The following is a 21,939-nucleotide window of genomic DNA, read 5'->3' on the forward strand; positions in this document are numbered from 1 at the left end:
CTGGGTTTTTTTTTGGTTTTCCAGTTCAGACAACCAAAGCTCAGATATGGACAGCTATGGGTTGGGTACACTTTTATTGCTGTTTTCTCTACCTCACTTTGAATCTCACTGCTATCCTGTGTAGTGTCTATATCAGCCACTTCCTCTTCCAGCACTAGGGTGGCCATGAGAGAGACAGGGATGGAGCAGGGAAGTCTAAGGAGACAGAACAGGGCATTTACTGGGAAGTTTTTAATAGAGTCAGAATCAAGGTTCAAACTCAGATTTCCCAGTTCTCAGTGCTGCCTCTACAGCTTCGTCTTTCCATTGATTTTTTTTGTTCTTTGGGTTTCTGTCCAACACATATTTATTGTGTGCTACTGTGTGCTAGTGACTGTTCTAGTCAGTGGATATCCAGCAGTGCGCGAACCGAGTATGGCTCTTCTCTCATGGAACTTATATTCTAGTGGCAGGGAGACAGATAATAAACAGATAAGGTGGTGAAAAGTACTTTGGAGAAAAATAAAGCTGGGTAGGAGAGAAAGAATTCTAGGGTAGGGTTGGAGAGTGAATGAGGGAAGGGATGTGTTGCTTTTAATGTAGAATAGAAGGGAAGGCCTCTCTGATAAGGTGACATTTGAGCAGAGGATATGCCATGGGAATGCCTGAAGAAAGACTGTGTCAAGAGAGGGCACTAGTCAAAGGTGCCGAGGCAAGAACATGCCTGGTGTGTTGGATGAACAGCAAGAAAACCAGTGGGGCTGGAGTGTAGTAAGAGAGGGGAGTGTGGTAGGAAGTAAGATCAAAGGGAGTCAAATCATGTAGGACTTTTAACCTATGTAAAGGATTTTGACTTTTCCTGTGATGGAAGGGGAAGGGATTGGTGGGGTTTATGTAGAGAAGTGGCATATATGACTTATATTTTATAAGAGAACCATTGTGGAGTAAAATTAGGGGAGAAGGGACAAAGCAGGGTGACTGTTGCATTTTTGTTGCAGTAATCCATAGGATTAGCTGATGGATTGGTTATGGAATATAAATGATTTTGATGATTTGAGCCTGAGCAAGAGGAAGAAGGAACTGCCATTTGCTGAGATGAAGACCATGGAAGGAGAAAGTTTGGAGTAGGGATGAAGAAAGCAGGAATTGGACTTCATTGACTCTTGAAGTGTTAGAGTTGGAAGAGACTTCGAGTTTATCTAGTACAGTCGTTTCCTTTTACAAGCTAGTAATACTAAATACTGAGAGGTTAAATGACTTTCCCAGAGTCAAACAGCCTATACTACCTGTTGTGCAGCATAAAGAGCCCTGGAGTTGTAGTCATGAGATGTTAAGTTCAAATTGTAGCTTTTTTGTTTCTTAGCTCTGAACCTTGGTCAAGTCATTTATTTTCTCCAAGTCTGTTTTTCTTCCATCAAAAGGGATAATAAAGACTTCCATTTCCTGTTACGATGTTGCAAGTTGCAACAGTTGACATTATTGCTCCCACTGTGGTAGTGAGAAAAGTCAGAGAAGGTGCAAAATCATAATTTTAAAAAACCTATCAGAGTTGACACAAAAAAATCTAAAGAAACAAAAATCTGGAAAGTAATAAGTGAGCCTTCTCAAGAGAAAAAAAAAAGAGATACATAGGTACTTTCATCTATGGTGGAACAGCAAGAGGAAGAATTTGCAATAGATAGTTAAAGAGAAGTCAACAGTTACTGACTGCACATAGGCTGGAGTGACAATTTGGAATCCTGAGGAGTTCCAGCTACAGTGCAGGACTACACCTACCTGCCAACTTTTCCCATGGGCCTTCACTTAGTACATTGGAATAGGAGTTCGGATGCTGGGGCAAGGGAAAGAGCTAAGAAGGATCCTGCTGAGGTGGGTGGATTCTGCTGAAGGTTGGGGGCAGGGCAGGAGAGTTAAGAGAAATCCCTGTAGTGCACCAGGGGGTTTATGAAGTCTAAGCCTGGGCGTGCAACAGGCTGGGGGCATGGCAAGACAGCTAAGAAATCTCTTTATGATTATCTAGGCTTTTACTGAGGACAAGCCAGCCTTTGAGAAGGCATAGTCAGGGTAACAGAGCAAAGAGAGATCTCCTCAAGGCACAGAAAGCAGAAGGTGCTAGTGGAGACCAAGGACAACACCCTAGCTGAAAGCTGGAATGTGAGGGGAGGGCAGAGAGGAGGGAAGATATCTCACAGTTAAGAAACCTTGCATAGGTTATGAAGCTCAGAGATCTGTGAAGCTTCAACAGTGCTCAGATTTTAGCTTCTCCTGAAGGTAAAGTTCTGATTTCACCCTGAAATTATTATAAGGCAATCATGGACTAACACTACAGTCTCAAACCCAGCTCAACTGTAGATTAAAAGGATTGAGCCTCCACTCCCAGTTTCCCAGCAACTTAATTGAAGAAGGAACTTTCCTTTATGGAGATAAATTTATGTTCTTTTATACGCAGTATCTGGCATGAAATAAATTATGAGATATACAAAGAAACAAGAAAATGTGATCCATGGTAGAGGGGAAGAAAGAGGCAACAGAAGCAGTCTCAGTGATGGCCCAGATGTTGAACAACATGGATAAACAGAGAAAATTTCAGCAGAAAGATGTAAAGTGTGAAAGATAAAGATGTAAACTATTTCTCCAAGTAGAAATGCTAGAAATGAAAAATATATTAGAAATGAAGAATTCATTTGATAGGCTTAATAGCAGACTGCACACAGCAGAAGAAAGCACCAGTAAACTTAGGGACAGATCAATAAAAATCAGCATTCAAGATCTGTGGGACAATACAAAATTGTCTAGTATATACCTGTAACTAGAGTTCAAGGAGTGGAGGAGGAGCAGGGACAGAAGTCTGAACTGAGGTACATCAGTTTCAACTTTCTGAAAATCAAAAATTTTTATAAAGGAAATCTTAAAAGGAGGTAGAAAAGAAAAATATATATAAAGGTGAACAGTAATATGAATAATTGACACCTTGTCAGAAACAATGCAGGTCAGAGGACAATGAAATAATTTTTTTTTTTTTTGAGACCCTCTCACTCTGTTGCTCAGGCTGGAATGCAGTGGTGTGAATATAGCCGACTATAGCCTTAATGTCCTGGGCTCAAGGAATTCTCCCACCTTAGCCTCCTGAATAGCTGGAACTACAGGTGCATGCCACCATGCCCGACTAATTTTTTAAATTTTCTGTAGAGACAGTGTCTTACTGTGTTACCCAGGCTGGTCTCAAACTCCTGAGCTAAGTGATCCTCCTGACTTACCTCCCAAAGTATTGGAATTACAGGCGTGAGCTACTGTGCCTGGCCTGGAAGAACTTTTTTAAAGTGCTGTATTTTTTCTTAAGCAAATCTGCTAACCTGGAATTCAATATTCAAAAGTGAAGGAGAAATAAAGATATTTTTGACAGAAGCAAAAACAATTTGTCTACATCAGACCTATATTACAATGTTAAAAGAAGTTAAGTTGAAGGGAAGTGATAATAAAGGAAGTTCAGATCTGAAGGAATGAATTACACCAGGAAGGGTAAATATATGGATAAATATAAGGGACCTTTTAAAATATGTTTCTTTAATACATACATTTATTTTAAAAATATGGACTATTTAAAGTAGAAATAATAACATATTATTTGGTATATAGTAGAAGTAGAAGTAAGCTATCCAACAGTAAGTGCACAACAAGCAGGGGAAGTCAAGTGAAATTAGACTGTGATAAGTTAAAGATGCACTCTATAATCACTAAAGCAAACATTGAAAAAAAATACAGAGAGGTATAGCTGTAAGATCAGTGAAGGAAACAGAATGAATATCACATTATGAAAAAAGTCAGGAAAGCAGAATAGAGGAACAAAGAAGAGAAGCAAATGGAAAATAAATATAAAGATGGCAGACTTAAAATCAACCATGTCAGTAATTACATTAAATGTAAAGACCATCATCTCCAATTAAAAGTTTGCAATTGTCAGGCTGGATAAAGTAGCGTGGTCCAACTATGTGCTGTCTTTATGAATCACTGTAAATATGAAACACAGATTGAAAAAGGGTGAAAAAGATATACCATGCAAAAAGCATAAGAAAGTTGATGTTGCTATATTAACAAAGTAGACTTTAAAACAAGGATCATTTCTAGAAAAAAGGATCATCTATAATAATCAATTTATTAAAAATACATAACAGGCCAAGCACAGTGGCTCATGCTTGTAATCACAGCACTTTGGAAGGCCGAGGCAGGTGGATCACTTGAGCTCAGGAGTTTGAGACCAGCCTGGCAAACATGGTGAAACCCCATCTCTACTAAAAATACAAAAATTAACTGGGTGTGGTGGTGCACACCTGTAATCCCAGCTTCTTGGGAGGCTGAGGTGGGAGGATCATTGAGCCTGGGAGGCAGAGGTTGCAGCGAGCCAAGATCATGCCACTGCACTCCAGCCTGGGTGACAGAGCAATCCTCTGTCTCAAACAAACAAACAAAACAAATTTGTGGGTACCTCACAACAAAGCTTCAAAATACATGAAACAAAAATTGGCAAAACCAAAGAGAGAAAGAGGCAAAACCACAATCATAGTTGAATATAACACCTCTATCACTAATTGACAGAACTTGTGAAGAAAAAAAAAGTCAGTAAGGATATAAAAGATTTGAACACCACTATCAACCAACTTGATCCTTGGCATTTATGAAGCAGTACACATCACTACAGAATTTGAAAAACAGCAAAATGGCAGATGTTAGTCCCTCCTTATTAGTAATTACTATAAGTACAAAAGGATTAAATTTACTAACTAAAATGTAGACACTGGCAGAATGGATAAAAAAAAAAACAAGCAAAAAACTTCCCACATGATCCAATTTTATGTTGTCTGCAAGAGACCCTTGTTACATCAAAAGACAGGTTAAAAGTGAGCTGGGTTGGCTATACTAATATCAGACAAAATAGACTAAGTTATAATAAAAATTGTTACATGAGACAAAGGTGATTATATGTTGATGAAAGGTTAATTCCTACAGGAACCATAACAATTATAAGCACATATGCACCAAACAACAGAGCCACAAATATATGCAGCAAAGTGACAAATGCAGGGAGAATTTTTTCTTCTTTTTTCTATTTTAGTGACGGAGGTCTGTCTATGTTGACCAGGCTGGTCTTGGACTCCTGGCCTCAAGCAGTCCTCCCACCTTGGCCCTCCAAAGTGCTGGGATTACAGGTGTGAGCCACTGCACCTAGCTGAGAAGTGGTTTTATAATAGTAATTGGAGACTTCACAGCTGTCATCATAGCTACCATGTGTTAAGCACTTACTATATGCCAAGACTGTCTTAGGCACTTTACGTTTATGGACTCATTTCATTCACAACTGCCCTTGTGGCAGGTTCTATCACTATCCCTATTTTGCTGAAGAGGAAACTATGGCATAGAAAAGTGGCAGGTTCCATTAATATCCCCATTTTGAGGAAGAGGAAACTATGGCATAGAAAAGTTAAATGACATGCCCAAGGTTTACAAAGGTGTAAGTGGAAGATCTTGGATTATAAGACTCTTTTGGGAAATTAGATTTGATCCTTAGAGGTTTCCTAGTCTCATTTCCCACTGAAGAAGGGATTCCTTTCTCTGACAATACTGGTTCTGTAGACTCTACAGGAGCAGTGAAGATGGGGGATCACTGCTTCAACAGCAAGACATTCTAGTATGGCCTATTCTAATTGCTAGAAAGTTTTTTTTTTTTCCTGTATTGGGGTGAAATCTCACAACTTTGATTCACTAGTCTTTGTAATAACAGAAAATAAGCCAATTGTTCTGACTGTTGAGATATGTGAAGGTTTTCATGTCATTCACCACTAACCCCAGCATCAGTTGGAGACTTCAGTACCATACTTTCAATAATAGAACATTTAGACAGCAGAATAAGGAAACGGAAGTCTTGAACAACACTATAAATCAATGAAACCTGACAGAGTTATGTAGAACACTTAACCCAATCACACCAGAATCGACATTCTTCTGAAGTGTACATGGAACATTCTTCAGGACAGACATATGTAAGACCACAAAACAAGTTCCAATAAATGTAAAAAGACTGAAATAATACTAAGTATCTTCTTGGATAACAATGGAATGAAGCTAGAAATCAATAATAGAAGGAAAACTGGAAAATTCACAAATATGTGAAAATAACACTTTATTTTTTTTTGAGACGGAGTCTTGCTCTGTTGCCTAGGCTGGAGTGCAGTAGCGTGGTCATAGCTCACTGTGGGCTCAATCTCCTGGGCTCAAGCTATCCTCCTGCCTTAGCCTCCTGGATAGCTGGGATTATAGGGACATGCCACCATGCCCTGCTGATTTTTAAATTTTTTTGTAGAGTCGGGTCTCACTATGTTGCCCAGGCTAGCCTTGAACTCCTGGTCTTAAGTGATCCTCCTGCCTTGGCCTCCGAAAGTGCTTGAGTAACAGGCATGAGCCACTGTGCCTGGCCCCAAATGAACACATTATTAATCAATAGGTGAAAGAAATAATGGTTATTTAAAAATACTTTGAGATGAATAGAAATGAAAATATATCATATGGGATGCAATGAAAGCAGTATACTTAGAGGGAACTTTATAAATGTAAATGCTTACATTAAAAAGAAGAAAGGCCAGGCACAGTGCCTCACACCTATAATCCCAGCACTTTTGGGGACTAAGGCAGAAGGATCAGTTGAGCCCAGGAGTTCAAGACCAGCCTGGGCAACATAGGGAGATCCTATCTCTACAAAAAATCGTTTTAAAAATTAGCTGGGTGTAGTGGCATGTACCTGTAGTCCCAGCTACTTGGGAAGCTGAGGTGGGAGGATTGCTTGAGCCAGGGAGGTTGAGACTGCATTGAGCTGTGATCATGCCACTGTACTCCAGTCTGACTGATAGAGTGAGACCCTGTTTCCAAAAAAAAAAAAAAAAGTCCAGTCAGTAACTTTGCACCTCAAGGAACTAGAAATATATTAGATAATTTAGCTATTTAACATAGTGCTCACTGGAACTTGGAATACAGTAGGCACTTACTAAATATTAGTCTCATATATCCAACACAAAGATTCATCATTGACACTACTTTGAAAATAAATGTAAGTTACTATTTATGGCACTATTTCCACGTCTGCAGTTTGTTTTGGTGGATTGTTTTTTTAATCCAGGTTTTAAAAATTGAGATATTCATCATATACTATAAATTTTGCTCACTTAAAAAGTACACTTCAGTGGGATTTAGTATATTCACCAACTTGTGTGACTGTTACAACTGTCTAATTCAAGAATTTTTTCATACCTTCAAAAGAAACCTCATATGCATTCACAGTCACTTTCCAGCCCTAGGCAACTACTAGTCTATTTTCTGTCTCCATGGATTTGCCTTTTCTGGACATTTAATGTAAATTGAAACATACAATATGTACCCTTTTTTGTCTGCTTTCAGTAGCATATTTTCAAGACTCATTCCTGTTGTAACATGTATCATTACTTAATTCCTTTTTATTGCTGACTGATATTCCACATTTTGGAATACCACATTTTGTTTATCCCTTCATCAGCTGATGGACATTTTGTAATTGTTTCCACTATTTGGCTATTAAGAGTAATGCTGCTATGAACATTCATGGACAAGTTTTTGTATGGACATATATTTTCATTTCTCTTTAGTCTTGACTTACAAGTGGAGTTGCTGGGTCATATGGTAACTCTTTTTAACCTTTGAGGAACTGCCAGATTGTTTTCCAAAGTGGCTATGCCATTTTACATTCCCACCAGCAGTGTATGAGAGTTCCAGTTTCTCCACATGTTCACCATTACTTATTAGTATCTTTTTTATTTTAGCCAATCCTATGGGTATGATGCATCTCACTGTGTTTTGACTTACCCTTGTCTTACCCTTATGTTGAACATCTTTTCATGTATGTATTGGCCATTTGCATATCTTCTTTGCAGAAATGTCTATTCACATCTTTTGCCCATTGTAAAATTGGTTTGTCTTTTATTGAGTTTCAGAAGTTCTTTATAGTTTGCATACAAGTGCCTGCTCAGATCTGTGATTTGCGGATATTGTCTCCAATCTCGTGGGTTTTTTTCCTACACTTTCTTGATGGTGCCCTTTGAAGTACAAAGGTCTTTTGTTTGTTTGTTTGTGTTTCTGAGACGAGACAGGGTCTTGCTTTGTAACCCAGGCTGGAGTGCAGTGGTGTGATCTTGGCTCACTGCAGCCTCTGCCTCCCAGGTTCAAGCTATTCTCCCACCTCAGCCTCCTGAGTAACTGGGCCTACAGGCATGCACCATCATGCCCTGCTAATTTTTGTACTTTTAGTAGAGATGGGGTTTCACCATGTTGGCCAGGCTGGTCTTGAACTCCCAACCTCAAGCTATCCACCTGCCTTGGCCTCCCCAAGTGCTAGGATTACAGGCATGAGCTGCCACGCCCAGCCAGGTCTTTTATTTTGATGAAGTCCGGTTTATCAATTTTTTTTGGATGTTTATGCTTTCAGTGTCATATCTAAGAAACCATCGCATAATCCAAGGCCACCAAGATTTATGCTTATGTTTTCTTCTAAGGGTTATAATTTTAGCTCTTATATTTATTTAAGTCGCTGAGCCATTTTGAATTTTTTTTTATATGAAGTGAGATAGGGGGTCCAAATTCATTGTTTTGCTTGTATATATCCAGTTGTACCAGTACCATTTCTTGAAAAGACTTCTTTCTCCATTTAAATCAGTGCTCATAAATTTAAGAGTTTATTTCTGGATTCTCTTTATTTTAGCCAATTTTATAATTTTATTTTAGATTATCTGTTCTGTTCCATTGATCTATATGTCTACCCTTATGCCAGTGAACACATTGCTTTAACTGCTGTAGCTTTGTAGTAAATTTCAAAATCTGGAAGTTTGCGTCCTTCAACTCTTGTTTTTCCTTTTCAAGATGATTTTAGTTAATCTGGGTCCCTTGCATTTTCATATGAATTTTTTGATCAGCCTTTCAATTTCTGTAAAAAAGGCAGCTGTAATTTTGAGAAAGATTGCATTAAATCTATAGATTAGTTTAGGAAGCGTTGCTAACATAACACTAGTAAATCTTTCAGTTCATGAACATGGATGTCTTTTGATTTATTTAAGCCTTCTTTAATTTTTCTCAACAATGTATTGTATAAGTTTTCAATATGGAAGTCTTATTCTTCCTTTGTTAAGTTTATCTCAAAGTTTTTTGTTCATTTTGATGCTGTTGTAAATAGGATTGTTTTCTGAAGTTTATTTTCAGGATGTTCATTGCTACTATGTGGAAATACAGTTTATTTTTATATAACTATATTGTATATTTATATGTTGTATCCTGCAGCCTTGCTGAACTCCTTGATTAGTTCTAATTGATTTTTGTGCATTTTTAGAATTTTCTATATGCAAGATCATGTCATCTGCAAATAGAGGTTGTTTTACTTCTTCCTTTCCAATCTGGATGTCTTTTTTATCTTTTGTCTAATTGCTTTGGCTAGAACCTCTAGTACAATGTAGTATCAAATGGCCATGTATTGCCATTTTTATGAAACAGTGATAGGACATAAAATATTTTATATTACTCAATATTAGAATATGGTGGCTGCATGAAATTAGTCACACCCTATTTGTAGGACAATAATTGGGGCTGTTCTGATCTAGTAGTATAAAAACAATTAATTTTTTCCACATTGATTAAAGAACATTTTCACAATTTCCTTTTTTTTTTTCTTTCCAGGTTTTCTCAAACAATGATGAAGGCCTTATTAACAAAAAGTTACCCAAAGAACTTCTGTTAAGGTAAGTGTAGATAAATTCTGGATGAAGAGTTTAGATCTGATTTAGTCATCAAGTTCCAAGACTATCTTCTTTCTCACTGTGAGTCCATAGCATAGAAAAACAGACAGAATTAGCCTAACTGACTTTTTGTTTTTGTTTTATAGAATGCTGTTCAGCTTGTTGTTAAATTTTACTTGGTCTAATCCAGAATGTACTAAGTATGTACATAGCATTGGTCTGGATTCTTTTTGTAATGTGGTAAGTATTGTAATAATCTTCAGTAGGTGCCATTGTTTTGTTTTCAGTAGATAATCGTGATGAAGTCAGTAATATGAGGAGAGATTATTGCAAGGTTGTGAGCTCCTGAAGTCATAAAGTTTTTGATGTTTTCAGACAAATGAGTTTTAAAATAAATGCAAAAAATAAGCACAGTTATGATATGTTCTTAGCACTTAAAATGCTGTCAACCCCAAGTATTGGTATGTTTTTATTCATATGAGAAGTATAAGTGACAGTAGTATAAAATAGGCTTTTTGTCTTTTGTTTCTGGCATCACTGAATATACAGTAAATGTTATTTTGGTTGTTGTTTTTACTAAGTAAAGCTATCAGCAAACATTTGTTGGCCTGGAGGCACTTCAGTTTTCTTTAGTATTATGCAGTCATCAAAAGAAATCTTATTTTAAGGCCAGGAGTGGTAGCTCATGTCTGTAATCCCAGCACTTTGGGAGGCTGAGGTGGGTAGATCACGTGAGGCTGGGAATTTGAGACCAGCCTGGCCAATGTGGTGAAACCCTGTCTCTACTAAAAATACGAAACAATTAGCCAGGCGTGGTGGTGCACGCCTGTAATCCCAGCTACTGGGGAGGCTGAGGCATAAGAATTGGGAGGCTGAGGCAGGAGAATCATTTGAAGCTAGGAGGCAGAGGTTGCAGTGAGCCTAGCCTGTGCTAACTGCACTCTAGCCTGGGTGACAGAGTCAGACTCTGTCTCAAAAAAAAAAAAAAAAAAAAAAAAAAAAAAAAGCTTATTTTTGTTTTAGATGTTGTTATATTTTAATTCTTTACGAGGAATTAATAGGTGTACACATGGTAATCCTTGATAGTCATTCCCCTAACTGTTTCTCTTATCACTGATACTCCACAAAACAACAGCAACAGAAACCAGATTTTGTGATCAAATAACTATAGGAAACAAACTGTAGTCCTATAGGGTTAACAAAACCTATAGGACTTCACAGGGCCTTAATAGGCTAATGTGCATGGCGATGATACAAGTTGGGTAATTGTGCCATTTCAAACTTACTGACAATGGAATCCTTTTATTTTTTTAATTTTATTTTTTATTTATTTATTTATTTTGGTGAGATGGAGATTTACTCTTGTTGCCCAGGCTGGAGTGCAATGGCATGATCTCGGCTCACCGCATCTTCCGCCTCCCAGGTTCAAGCGATTCTCCTGCCTCAGCCTCCTGAGTAGCTGGGATTACAGGCATGTGTCACCACGCCCAGCTGATTTTTGTATTTTTAGTAGAGATGGGGTTTTACTGTGTTGCCCAGGCTGATCTTGAACTCCTGATCTCAGGTAATCCGCCCGCCTCGGCCTCCCAAACTGTTGGGATTACAGGCGTGAGCCACTGCGCCCGGCCGGAATCCTTTTAATATTCCACAGAAAATTTGGGGGAAATGCTGACATACAATAAGAGATTGACCAGATGACTCCATTCCCTGGCTGTACTAAATCTCACTTTAACATTTGGGGAATGACTATGAGTTTTGTTTAAATATTGGGAATAATTATTTTCATCTCTTCCCAAGTTCACCATAGAACCACTTTGTAGATGCCACAGATTACTCACATTTGCTGTCATCAGGTTATTAAGACATTTTTCCTTCAGTTAGAAATGGGGTAAGGACTTAGCTTCTTTGTGGTAGTGATCACATTTCAGGGACTTCAGAGGGTGTTTCATTAGTCATCAGGTGTTGTTTGACACTGTTGTCATGAGCTCCTTCTCAGTTGATTAAAAAAACTGAGACAGGATTGTATGAAAAATATCAATTATATTTTCCAATAAGACAAATATTTGGATAAGAGAGAATGTTCTTTGGCATTTTTGACAAGTTTAAGGTAAGAAAGTGGTGACAAGAAAGAAATGTATGTTTGCCATATAAACCCAAAAGGCTTTGCTCAAGCACAGTAAGTTGTTAGAAGCAATACCGCTGTGTCCCGGTGGGCAGATTGTCACTATACTACTGCACAGATGCCATCCACATTGACTACAGTGTAGATGGTGCCCCCTAGGATTATGCAGTGCTTGCAGTCTGGGTCCGAACATTTCTCTAGAATGGGCATCAAGCTGTAATCTAAATATGGTATTCTTACCCTGGGGAATCATAAGCAGCTTCAGGCAGGCCCATGTTGGTCACTAAACACTAGGGTGTGATTAAACTCCACCCTTCTCATGCATACTTCTGCTGTGACTCAAGGCTACTAACTGAATGGTTTTTTCCTTCTGGTAGAGTTTGCTTTTATACTCCACTGAGCCATAGAACAGTTTCTGTCTGTTGATACCAAAAAAATAAAAAGGAATTATATCACTTTCTATGGTAGTGTGATTTCTAAACTGCAGTCTTGGAAACTTCAGTTCTTTTAAAGAACCATGATGGACTCAGCTGTTAGGAATTCTGGAGGTTGTCATCACTACTTATAGCTTTTGAATCATGCCATAAAGCTCATACATAGATCACTTTTCAGAAAGAATTGCCATTTGTGAGCAAATGTTAATGTCTCTTCATAGACTTATGTTCCCACTTGTATTCTTATTTCAGAGTCTGTAAGGGGAATTTAAAATATTGCCACTACAGATCTTCTCCAACTTGTGAGTCTCAAAATTAACTCTAGCCAACCATGTATTTTAATTTAAGAATTTTTTGCTGGCCTTTAAATCATTTCTGTCATTTTACTTTCAGACTTTCCATTCTCTGTGTAGCTTTCCCCCTTTTCCTAGAGATGCTTTTTTTTTTTTTTTTGAGACGGAGTCTCGCTCTGTTGCCCAGGCTGGAGTGCAATGGCGCAATCTTGGCTCACTGCAAGCTCCACCTCCCGGGTTCACGCCATTCTCCTGTCTCAGCCTCCTGTGTAGCTGGGACTACAGGTGCCCGCCACAACGCCCAGCTAATTTTTTTTTTTTTGTATTTTTAGTATAGACAGGGTTTCACCGTGGTCTCGATCTCCTGACCTTGTGATCTGCCCGCCTTGGCCTCCCAAAGTGCTGGGATTACAGGTGTAAGCCACTGCGCCCGGCCTTTCCTAGCTACCCTTTCTAAGAAAAATGTTGAAGAAGGGTTTGAACCAGATTTCCTAAGCATCCATCTTCATCATTAGTTAATTCCACAACATTGGGTGTAACAAAGCCCCCACCTCATGAAGCTTAAATCTTTATTATTTTCTGCTCAGTTAAATTATGTCTTCATTGTCTACCCTTGGCTTATATTTTTATTTCATATTGTAGACTTCTTTGGGACAGTGTAGTCTGTTGTTCCTAATCTTGTTGAATTCCTCTTCACCTTCAGTCTTACTTCCTCAATACATGTGAATTCTTTGACTTTGAGACAGACTTATTTGCTTTCAGTCCAGATCATTTTCTCTTCTGCCATTTTTGACTGCTTCTGTTACTGCCATCTTTAATTCTCAACTAGCTTCCAATACTGATCACATCAACCGAAGCTTCAGCTTCCCCTTTGGAACCATTAACAACCATAATCTGGAATAATATGCTGCTTTTCATCTCTCTGTTATCACTTTGAATCCACTCAGAAAAATCTATGTTTTCTTTTCATCTGATTTTATTGATAGTTTTAAGAATATATATTATTTACAGATTCCTTCTCTACTACCCATTTTTAGTTTGTTACTGAACAAGTTTTTACAGTTTTGCTTTTTAAAATCCAGCTCTTGCTCATAAATTAAGGCTACTGAAGTTTTTTCCCTACCCTTTGCTCTCACATAGCCCAACAAACAGCTTTTAGTATTATTATTCCTGGGGAGTCAGTCACATAATTTTTATAACAGTGGAAGTACTTAATTTGTTGCAACCATTATCTATTAGTGAGTTGGATTATCCTTGCATATATTTTTTCACATTGTTATTGTCCATATTACTGTTGGAATCAGACTTTCTGGGTTCAGATTTCAACTCTTCTTATTTATTAGTTGTGTGACCTTAGTTACTTAACTCTCTGGGCCTTAATTTGCCCATCTGTAAAATGGGAATAGTAATAGTTCTTACCTTATGGGGTTGTTGTTCTTAGAGTACCTGGCATGTAAGTATTAAATAAATGTTCGCTCTTATTGTATATTAATATCAATTTTTGGATGCCCGAATATTTAATAAATGCTATTTGACAATGCAGTCAGCTTTAATGCAAACAACTGATGAATCCAGCTCTTAATATGGATCTTAATATATGCTACTGCTAACAATATCTCAGTAAAGTACCTGATTATTAAGTAACTCTGTGAAGGCCCAATGCTTCATTTCATTAAACTGGACGAATTCAATCTCAATAGAAATTGCATACTACTATCTTATATGAAACTGACAATTACTATTGCTTAAGCAAATGTGTGGTGTTGTGACACCTGATTTACAACTGCAATTACCTTGCATTATAAAAAAAGATAGTCTCTCGGAGGGAACTCTTCCCTTTTTGAGAAAAAAAAATGTCTTCTGTGAATTGAATATTGACCTAAAACTCAGATTATAAATTATAATAGTAATTTGACTTTAAGTTTTAATTTCTATTATGGTTGCTTTCAGATGTTAGTGATGAAGTAAAAGCACATGTGGAACCCCTCATAGGAGACAGCAAGTGATACCTGCAGTAAACAGCTTAAAACATCCTGAGGAGACAAAGCTCTAGTTAGTCATAAATAATAATGAAAGAAAATTACTAGACACATTTAAAACATTAAATTACTATTATTGATGTAATTTTCTTTCCTTTTTAAATTTGTGTGGATACATGATAAAATTTATTGGCTTGATAAAGGAAGATTTCATTGCCCCAAATGAGGGATTTGAGCCTAATAATTCTGGGCAATATGAAATCAAAGACATAATTTCATATAATACGACAGTTTTAGTAGTTGAATTTGCTTGGGAAAATTATAAAATGACTAGCACATCATTTTCAAATTTTCCTTTTCTTAAATTTGTAAGCCAATCCCATGAGTGAAAATCATTATGGTTTTTGTTGGAATCATTAAGATATAGCCCAGTGCTTATCATAGGTCCTTGGCAAGCAGTGCAGTAAAGGGCTCATTCCTGCTATGGGTCTCATTGAGTAGGTCTTGTTGCCTGCTGGTTGGTTTCAGCACTCCATGGGCTTTTTTAAGGACTGCTGCCTCTATTTCCTGCTGTCTGTGGTGCCTGCTGCCTTATATACCAGGGCATCCTAACAGGTAAGATGCTCTTTTGGGGGTACATGCTGCAATTTCAAATTTAAGCATCTATGCAGATTTTCCCTCTTTGCCGAAGAGTTTTTTTAGGTTGGTTTGCTCGCTCTCGTGGTTGTTTTTTGACTTGTGTGTGGCAGTGTGGGACTGAATAAATGTGTATGTTGAAATCAAATGCAGAAGCTTAAAAGCCCTCATTTTCATTACCTCCCTAAACTGTTATGTACTGTTTTAAGGTTGGCACTAAGGTCCAAATTGGCAGAAGCAAATTTTCTTTAGTCTAGGTTGGGGTTATGCTTGTATATGAAAACTCTGAGGATGACTTTGGATTTTATATCTAGATTGAGATGCCATGAAACACCAATAGAGCTTTTCTGATAGGAAGGATAGAAACTAGATACATTTTGCCTCAGAGCCTTATCCCTAGCAAATTATATTAGAGATCTATTCATTTAAAAACTGTGAATTCAGTAACAGAAAAGATTGGTGAATTTGACTGTATGAATTGTGAAGTATGGTAAAATTATACCATACTAAAGATAAATAGTACAGTGGTGGATGAAATAATTAGATATACATTATAAGCAAGGGCATTATTCTTCAATATGCAAAGAAAATCAAAATTATTAAGATAAAGGTAGATTGATTTTATTAGAAATACAGTTTGAAGAGGCCACTAACAAAAGAAGAAATACAAATGGCTAATAAATGTATAAACAGATGCTCAACAAGGCCCATATTTAAATACAAATCAAAATAACAATAAGATATTACCCAAAAGTTTGATAATATTAGGTTTTGGCAAGGAGATACGAGATACTTTAGGTGGGAATATAAACTGTAGCAGCCATTCTGTAGGGCCACTGGAAAAAATTTTTAAAATGCTAAATGTATGTATTCACAAATTCCATTTCTAGAAATTTACTAACATATATTTGCAAAAGCACACTGAGGCATATATACAGGATGATTACTGCAGCATTTTAAAAACTTCAGTTATGCAGAATTGGATTACTCATAATTCTTGGTTAATGATACATTTTACCATTGATCCATGCATTGCCCTCTTTTATTCATTTTGTGGTATAAGGAATGTACATAAATGCTGCCCCTCCTCATTCCCCACCATAAAGGTAATATTATCAACAACTTTGTATTTATGATTTCTTGCTTCTTAAAACTTTTTATCTTAAATATATTTTGACTAAACAATATGTTTACTTTTGCTTGTTTATTAACTTCGTAAAAAAAGTATATGGTATATTCTTAGAAATGTTTTTCACTCAAAATTATGTTATGAAAGGTGATTCTTGTTGCTCTGATTGGCTGTTGCTCATTCATTTTTACTGCTGTATAATATTCTACTGTGTGAATGTACTAAAATTTTATTTTTTCCCCCTTTACTGAGTATTTTGGTTGTTTCCAGTGTTTTATCAGTAAGAGCAGTGCTGCTTTGGACATCCTCGTAGATGTCTCCTGGTGCACAAGTACACAATTTTCTCTGAAAGTAGAATTTCTGAGGGTTATAGGCTATACAGATATTTAACTTTATAAAGAAATATTAAATCATTTTTCCAAAGAGGTCTTACCAGTTTATGTTCATACAAAGAGTGGATAAGAGATTCAGTGCCAAACTGAATCTCTTTCCAACACTTAGTGTTGTCACATATCTTAATTTTTGCCAAAGAAGTGTAGAATGGCACCTTATTGTGCTTTTGTTTTGAATTTCCCTGGATTCTAGTAGTGTTGAGCATCTGTTCATATGTTTATTAGTCACACGTGTTTCCTCTTCAGTGAAACACGTATTTTTGTTTTTGGCCTATTTGGTTATCGGCTTATTGATCTGTAGTTCTTTATATTCTCAGTATAATCTTTGTACTGATATTAATGTTTAGCTGACAAATACTTTATCCCATCTTCTAACTTGTTTTTTTCACATTCTAAGGCATTTTTTAATGAATACCTTTTGTGAAGTCAAATGTATCAATCTTTTCTTTTATGCTTAGCGTTTTTTGTGCTTTCTTAAGGAACTTCCTCCTTACCCTGAAGACAAAGAGATAGTCACATGTATTTTCTTCTGAAAGCTTAAAAATTTTGTTTTTGATATTTCAGTTTTTAATCACTGTGGTACATATGTTTATATATAAGATAAGAATACATTTTTGTTTTCTTTTGCATATGGATTATCAATTTTTCCAGGTTCGTTTGTTGAATGATCCTTTCGTTTCTACATAGAAATGCCTTATCACCTCTGTCATATATTTATGAGTCTATTTCTAGTATTTAGTATTTTCTGTGTGTCAATACTACATATTTGGTAAGGCATCTGTATTTTTGAGTGACCAGGGCCCACAAATTTATTTCTCATACTATCTTTATCTGATTTTTTTGAATTAATATAAGCCTCAAAGAATTGAGTTGAGCAGTATTCACGTGTTTTTCTGTCCTCCGAAAGCATCTATTTGTCTTGGTTTAATTGTTCCTTGAAAGTCTGTTAGAACTATTAAATTATGTGAGGCTAGAATTTTCTTTTTGGGAAATTAATTATTACTTTAATTTGTTAGAAATGAATAGTATTTTTCAAGCTTTTTTTCTGTTTTTTCTTGAGTCACTTTTACTAATTTTATTTTTCTAGGAGTGTGTCCACTTTGAGTTTTACATTGGTAAAACTCTTGGTAGCTGTCTTTTTATTTTCTTTGTAAACTCTGCTGTATCTGTTGTAATGTTACTTTCTTCCTTAATATCGTTAGTTTATGCTCAAGTGTTCCCTCCTTGATTAATCTCACTAGAAGTTTACCTATTTCATTAGTCTTCAAAAACTAGCTTTTGGCTTTATTCTTTTCTATTGTTTCTTCGTTTCTATTTTAATAGTTTCCATTCATGTCTCTGTAAAAATTTTTTCTTTGCGTTTTATTCTGTTTTCTTTAGCTGCCTTCATAAGTTGGGCATTTAATTGCTTATTTTTTGAGCCTTAGACAATTAACTCAAAGCTCTTCTTTTGTTGCATTCTACAAATTTTGAACTGTAGTGTTTTTCTTATTCAGTTTCAAATATTTATCACGTACCACTTTTGCTTCTTTGACCCATACGTGTTTTTTTTAAAAAGCTTTATCATAAAATACAATATATAGTCAGAGAACTACACAAAACAAATATATGAAACAAATATCCTTGTAGACACCACCTAAGTCAATAAACTTTGCCAGTCACCAAAGAAGCACCTCTGTGTCCAAATCACAACTGCTTTTTTCCTCTTCTGAAGGAACCACTATCTTGACTTATAGCTATCACTATGTTTCATTTCTTTGTAGATTTATCACCTATATGTGCATCCTTAGACATTACAGCTAGTCTTGCCCATCTAAAAAAAATTGTAAATCTTTGAAGTCTCAGTTAATCTGCAGGTCCTCACTCCATATCTTTCTCTTCCATACATTTGTCTTTTGAAGAACTTGGGTTATTTGGCCTGTAGAAGTTCCCACAGTCTGGATGCTTATTGTGTCCTCACAGTGCAATTTCAAGTTTCTTCCATCCTTTATATTTCTTGGAAGATTGACAGTTGGATCCAGAGACTTTATCAGATTGATTCTACCCCTTTGGTAGGACTTTCTGTGGTGCTGTATTTGTTCATCAGGAGTCATACAATGTTTGGTTTTATCTTTTTTCAGATGCTAGTGTCGATGCTTATTGTCTACATCATTAATTTATTGGGGCTGCAAAGTGGTGATACTCTAATTCTTTTTCTTCCCACTTAGTGGAATACTTTTATAAAGAGGCACTTCAGTACTATTTGAGTGCCTAGTGTTATATTTTATATAGGAAAGGTGGGGAAAATGCTTGATTCTATCCTTTTATTTGCCAGTTTTAGAAATAATGAGATATATAAAGGTATGATGAGAAACAAAATATTTACATAGTTTCAAATAGTCTTTCCACTAGATAAATGTTAATTACAAAAGGAAAAATGCTAACTATAATAGGGCAGTCTGGCAGACACCACTTAAGCAAATGATCAAAGTTGGCATCACTGGTAACAATACAGATAGACATCATATGCCTGCTCATGCGACGTAGAGCACAATATCATATCTGTGGCATTCCTGACAAAAATTTATAACCCAAATCTAATCATGAGGAAGTATCAGATATACACACGAGGACATTCTACAAAGTAATTGGCCTATTTGCTTTTAAAAATATTGAAGTTATGACAGATAAAGGCTGAGGAAGTGTTCCAGATTAATGGGTACTGAAGAGAAGCCATGACAGCCAAATGCAGTATATGATCCTGAATTGGATCCTGGGTCAGATTTTTTTTTTCTTTTGCATTAGGACCATTAATGGGACAGTTGGCAGATTTTGAATAATATCTGTAGATTAGATAATAGTAATATATTACTGTTAATTTCCTTATTTTGATAATTATACTGCATTTGTAAAAGAATATTCTTGTTTGGGGGAAATATTTGAGAATTTAAGGGTAAACGGGCATCATGTCTACAACCTACTCTCAAACATTTCAGAGAAAATGAGAGATATATATATAATATATTAAATATGTAGAGAAAACGATAATGCAAATGCAGTATAATTTAGCTTCGGCAAATTTGGGTGAAGAATATGTAAAAATTATTTGTCATACTTTTGCAACTTTACTGTAAATCAGAAATTATTTAAAAATAAAAACTAGTTGGTTTCTCATCCTCTGAAGGTGACCACATAGATTTTTTTAAAAAGTTATAAATTTATGAATTTAAACATATTTGATAATTTTCAGTCCATTGAAATTACCTTTATTGAAAATCACATTGTCTTGTCTTTGGCTCCTGAGTCTATTTACATGATCTTAGTAGGGTTTGTTTGTTTTTAGTTTTTTGTTGTTATTTTTGTTTGTTTGTTTGTTGAGGCAGGGTTTTACTGTGTTACCCATGCTTGCCTTGAACTCCTCAGCTCAAGCAATATTCCTGCCATTGCCTCCTCAGTAGCTGGAACCACAGGCACCTGCCACTGCACCTGGCTTCTTGTAGCTTTTTCTGGTTTACTTCCTATCTAAGATAGGATATACCAGGCTCATCTCATATAGTCCCTATCCCAGACCTGGAATTAGCCATTTCTTTAGAAGTATTGGTTTCTTTCTATGGGAAAGGGTATTTCAAGATTATAGTCTGGTTGCTAGAGATATTCATGATGATTGGACTGGTTATTATTTCTAGGCATTTTCAGTACACTGAATTTATATCATATGAGAAACTCATAATTTCATACTTATATTGCTCATTCAAATTTAGGACTACAGGTATCACTTAATGTCATCAATCTTATGTCTCTATCTTCTTCCATCCACACTGATAGTCCTAGTTCTGGCACAGGAGATTGTAGAATTAGAATATCCTGTAAGTACTCATTTGCTTTATTCTACATTACACACATAACAGCCTCAGAATGACACTAACACAGTTGTCATCAACATGAGTACTAAAAACAGGCAATAATTTTTCTTCTTCCTATTTCTCTCAGCCCCCATTTTTTGAGATCTTTCTTCTTTTTTGATGTTGGTGTTTAATGCTATATTATAATATTATAATTCCCTCTCAGAACTGCTTTTGCTGCATCCTTAAAGTTTTGGTATGTTGTGTGTCCATTTTCATTTATTGCAAGATTTTTGATATTTTCCTCTTAATTTCTTCTTTGACCCATTGGTTGTACAGAAGCATGTTGTTTAATTTTAGAAATTCTTCTTTTTATTGGTTTCTAGTTTCATACCATTGTGATTAGAAAACATATTTGATGTGATTTCCAACTGCTTAAATTAGTCAAGACTTACTTGGTGGCCTAACATATGATCTATCCTGGAGAATGTTCTGTGTGTGCTTGAGAAGAAGGTGTATCCTGCTGCTGTTGGGTGGAATATTCAAAATATGTCTGTTAGGTCCTCTTGATCTCAAGTGTAGTTCAAGTACAATATTTCCTTATTGATTTTCTATCTAGATAATGTGCCATTGCTGAAAGTGGGATATCTACTATCTCTATCTACTATTTCTGTATTGCAGTCTTCTACCAGCTGCCATTTCTATATTGCAGTCTATGGCTCCCTTCAGATCTATTAATATTTGCTTTTATATATTTAGGTGCTCTGATGTTGAGTGCCTATATATTTACAATTGTTATATTCTATTGATGAATTGATCCCCTTTGTCATTATATAATCACTTTGTCTCTTTTTACAGTTTTTGACTTAAAGTCTATTTTATTTGATATAAGTATATAGCTACTCTGTCTCTCTTTTTGATTTCCATTTGCATGGAGTATCTTTTTCCATCTCTTTCAGTCTATGTGTATTCTTGCAGATAAAGTGGGTCTCTTGCAGATAGCATATAGTTGGGTCTTTAAAAAAAATACATTCAGCTACTTTATGTCTTCTGATTGGAGAATTTAACGCATTTACATTAAAGATAATTATTGCTAGGTAAGGGCTTAGTACTGCCCCTTTGTTAATTATCGTCTAGTTATTTCATAGATCCTTCATTCTTCTTTTTCACGCACTTGATATCTTCCTTTGTGATTATATGATTTTTCTGTAGTGGTATGCCTTCATTCCTTACATTTTATCTTTTGTGTATATACTATAAGCTTTTGCTTTGCAGCTACCACAAGGCTTACATAAAACATCTTACAGTTATAGCACGCTATTTTAAGCTGTTAACGACTTTAATCATATACAGG

The 21,939-nt window shown here is 36.1% G+C and overlaps 1 protein-coding gene across 12 annotated transcripts in view; it reads left to right on the forward strand.

The window, feature by feature from the left end:
• Nucleotides 1-21,939, forward strand: part of FBXL2 (F-box and leucine rich repeat protein 2) — a 126,643-nt gene that overhangs the window by 10,576 nt on the left and 94,128 nt on the right. For 9 of the 12 annotated variants that reach the window (XR_678860.4, XR_002943098.3, XR_010155563.1 and 6 more), the window contains exon 2: nt 9,721-9,782. Coding sequence is in view for 2 of the 12 variants with exons in the window: in XM_009445080.4 (XP_009443355.1) it covers nt 9,721-9,782 (62 nt within the window). In the remaining 10 variants the exon portion in view is untranslated. Of the gene's footprint in view, nt 1-9,720; nt 9,783-9,925; nt 10,020-21,939 lie in introns of all 12 variants that reach the window. The other 3 variants (XR_010155566.1, XM_063806700.1, XM_063806701.1) reach the window with 1 other exon arrangement.

Source organism: Pan troglodytes, chromosome 2 (genome assembly GCF_028858775.2).
Source record: "Pan troglodytes isolate AG18354 chromosome 2, NHGRI_mPanTro3-v2.0_pri, whole genome shotgun sequence".
Lineage (NCBI taxonomy): Eukaryota > Metazoa > Chordata > Mammalia > Primates > Hominidae > Pan > Pan troglodytes.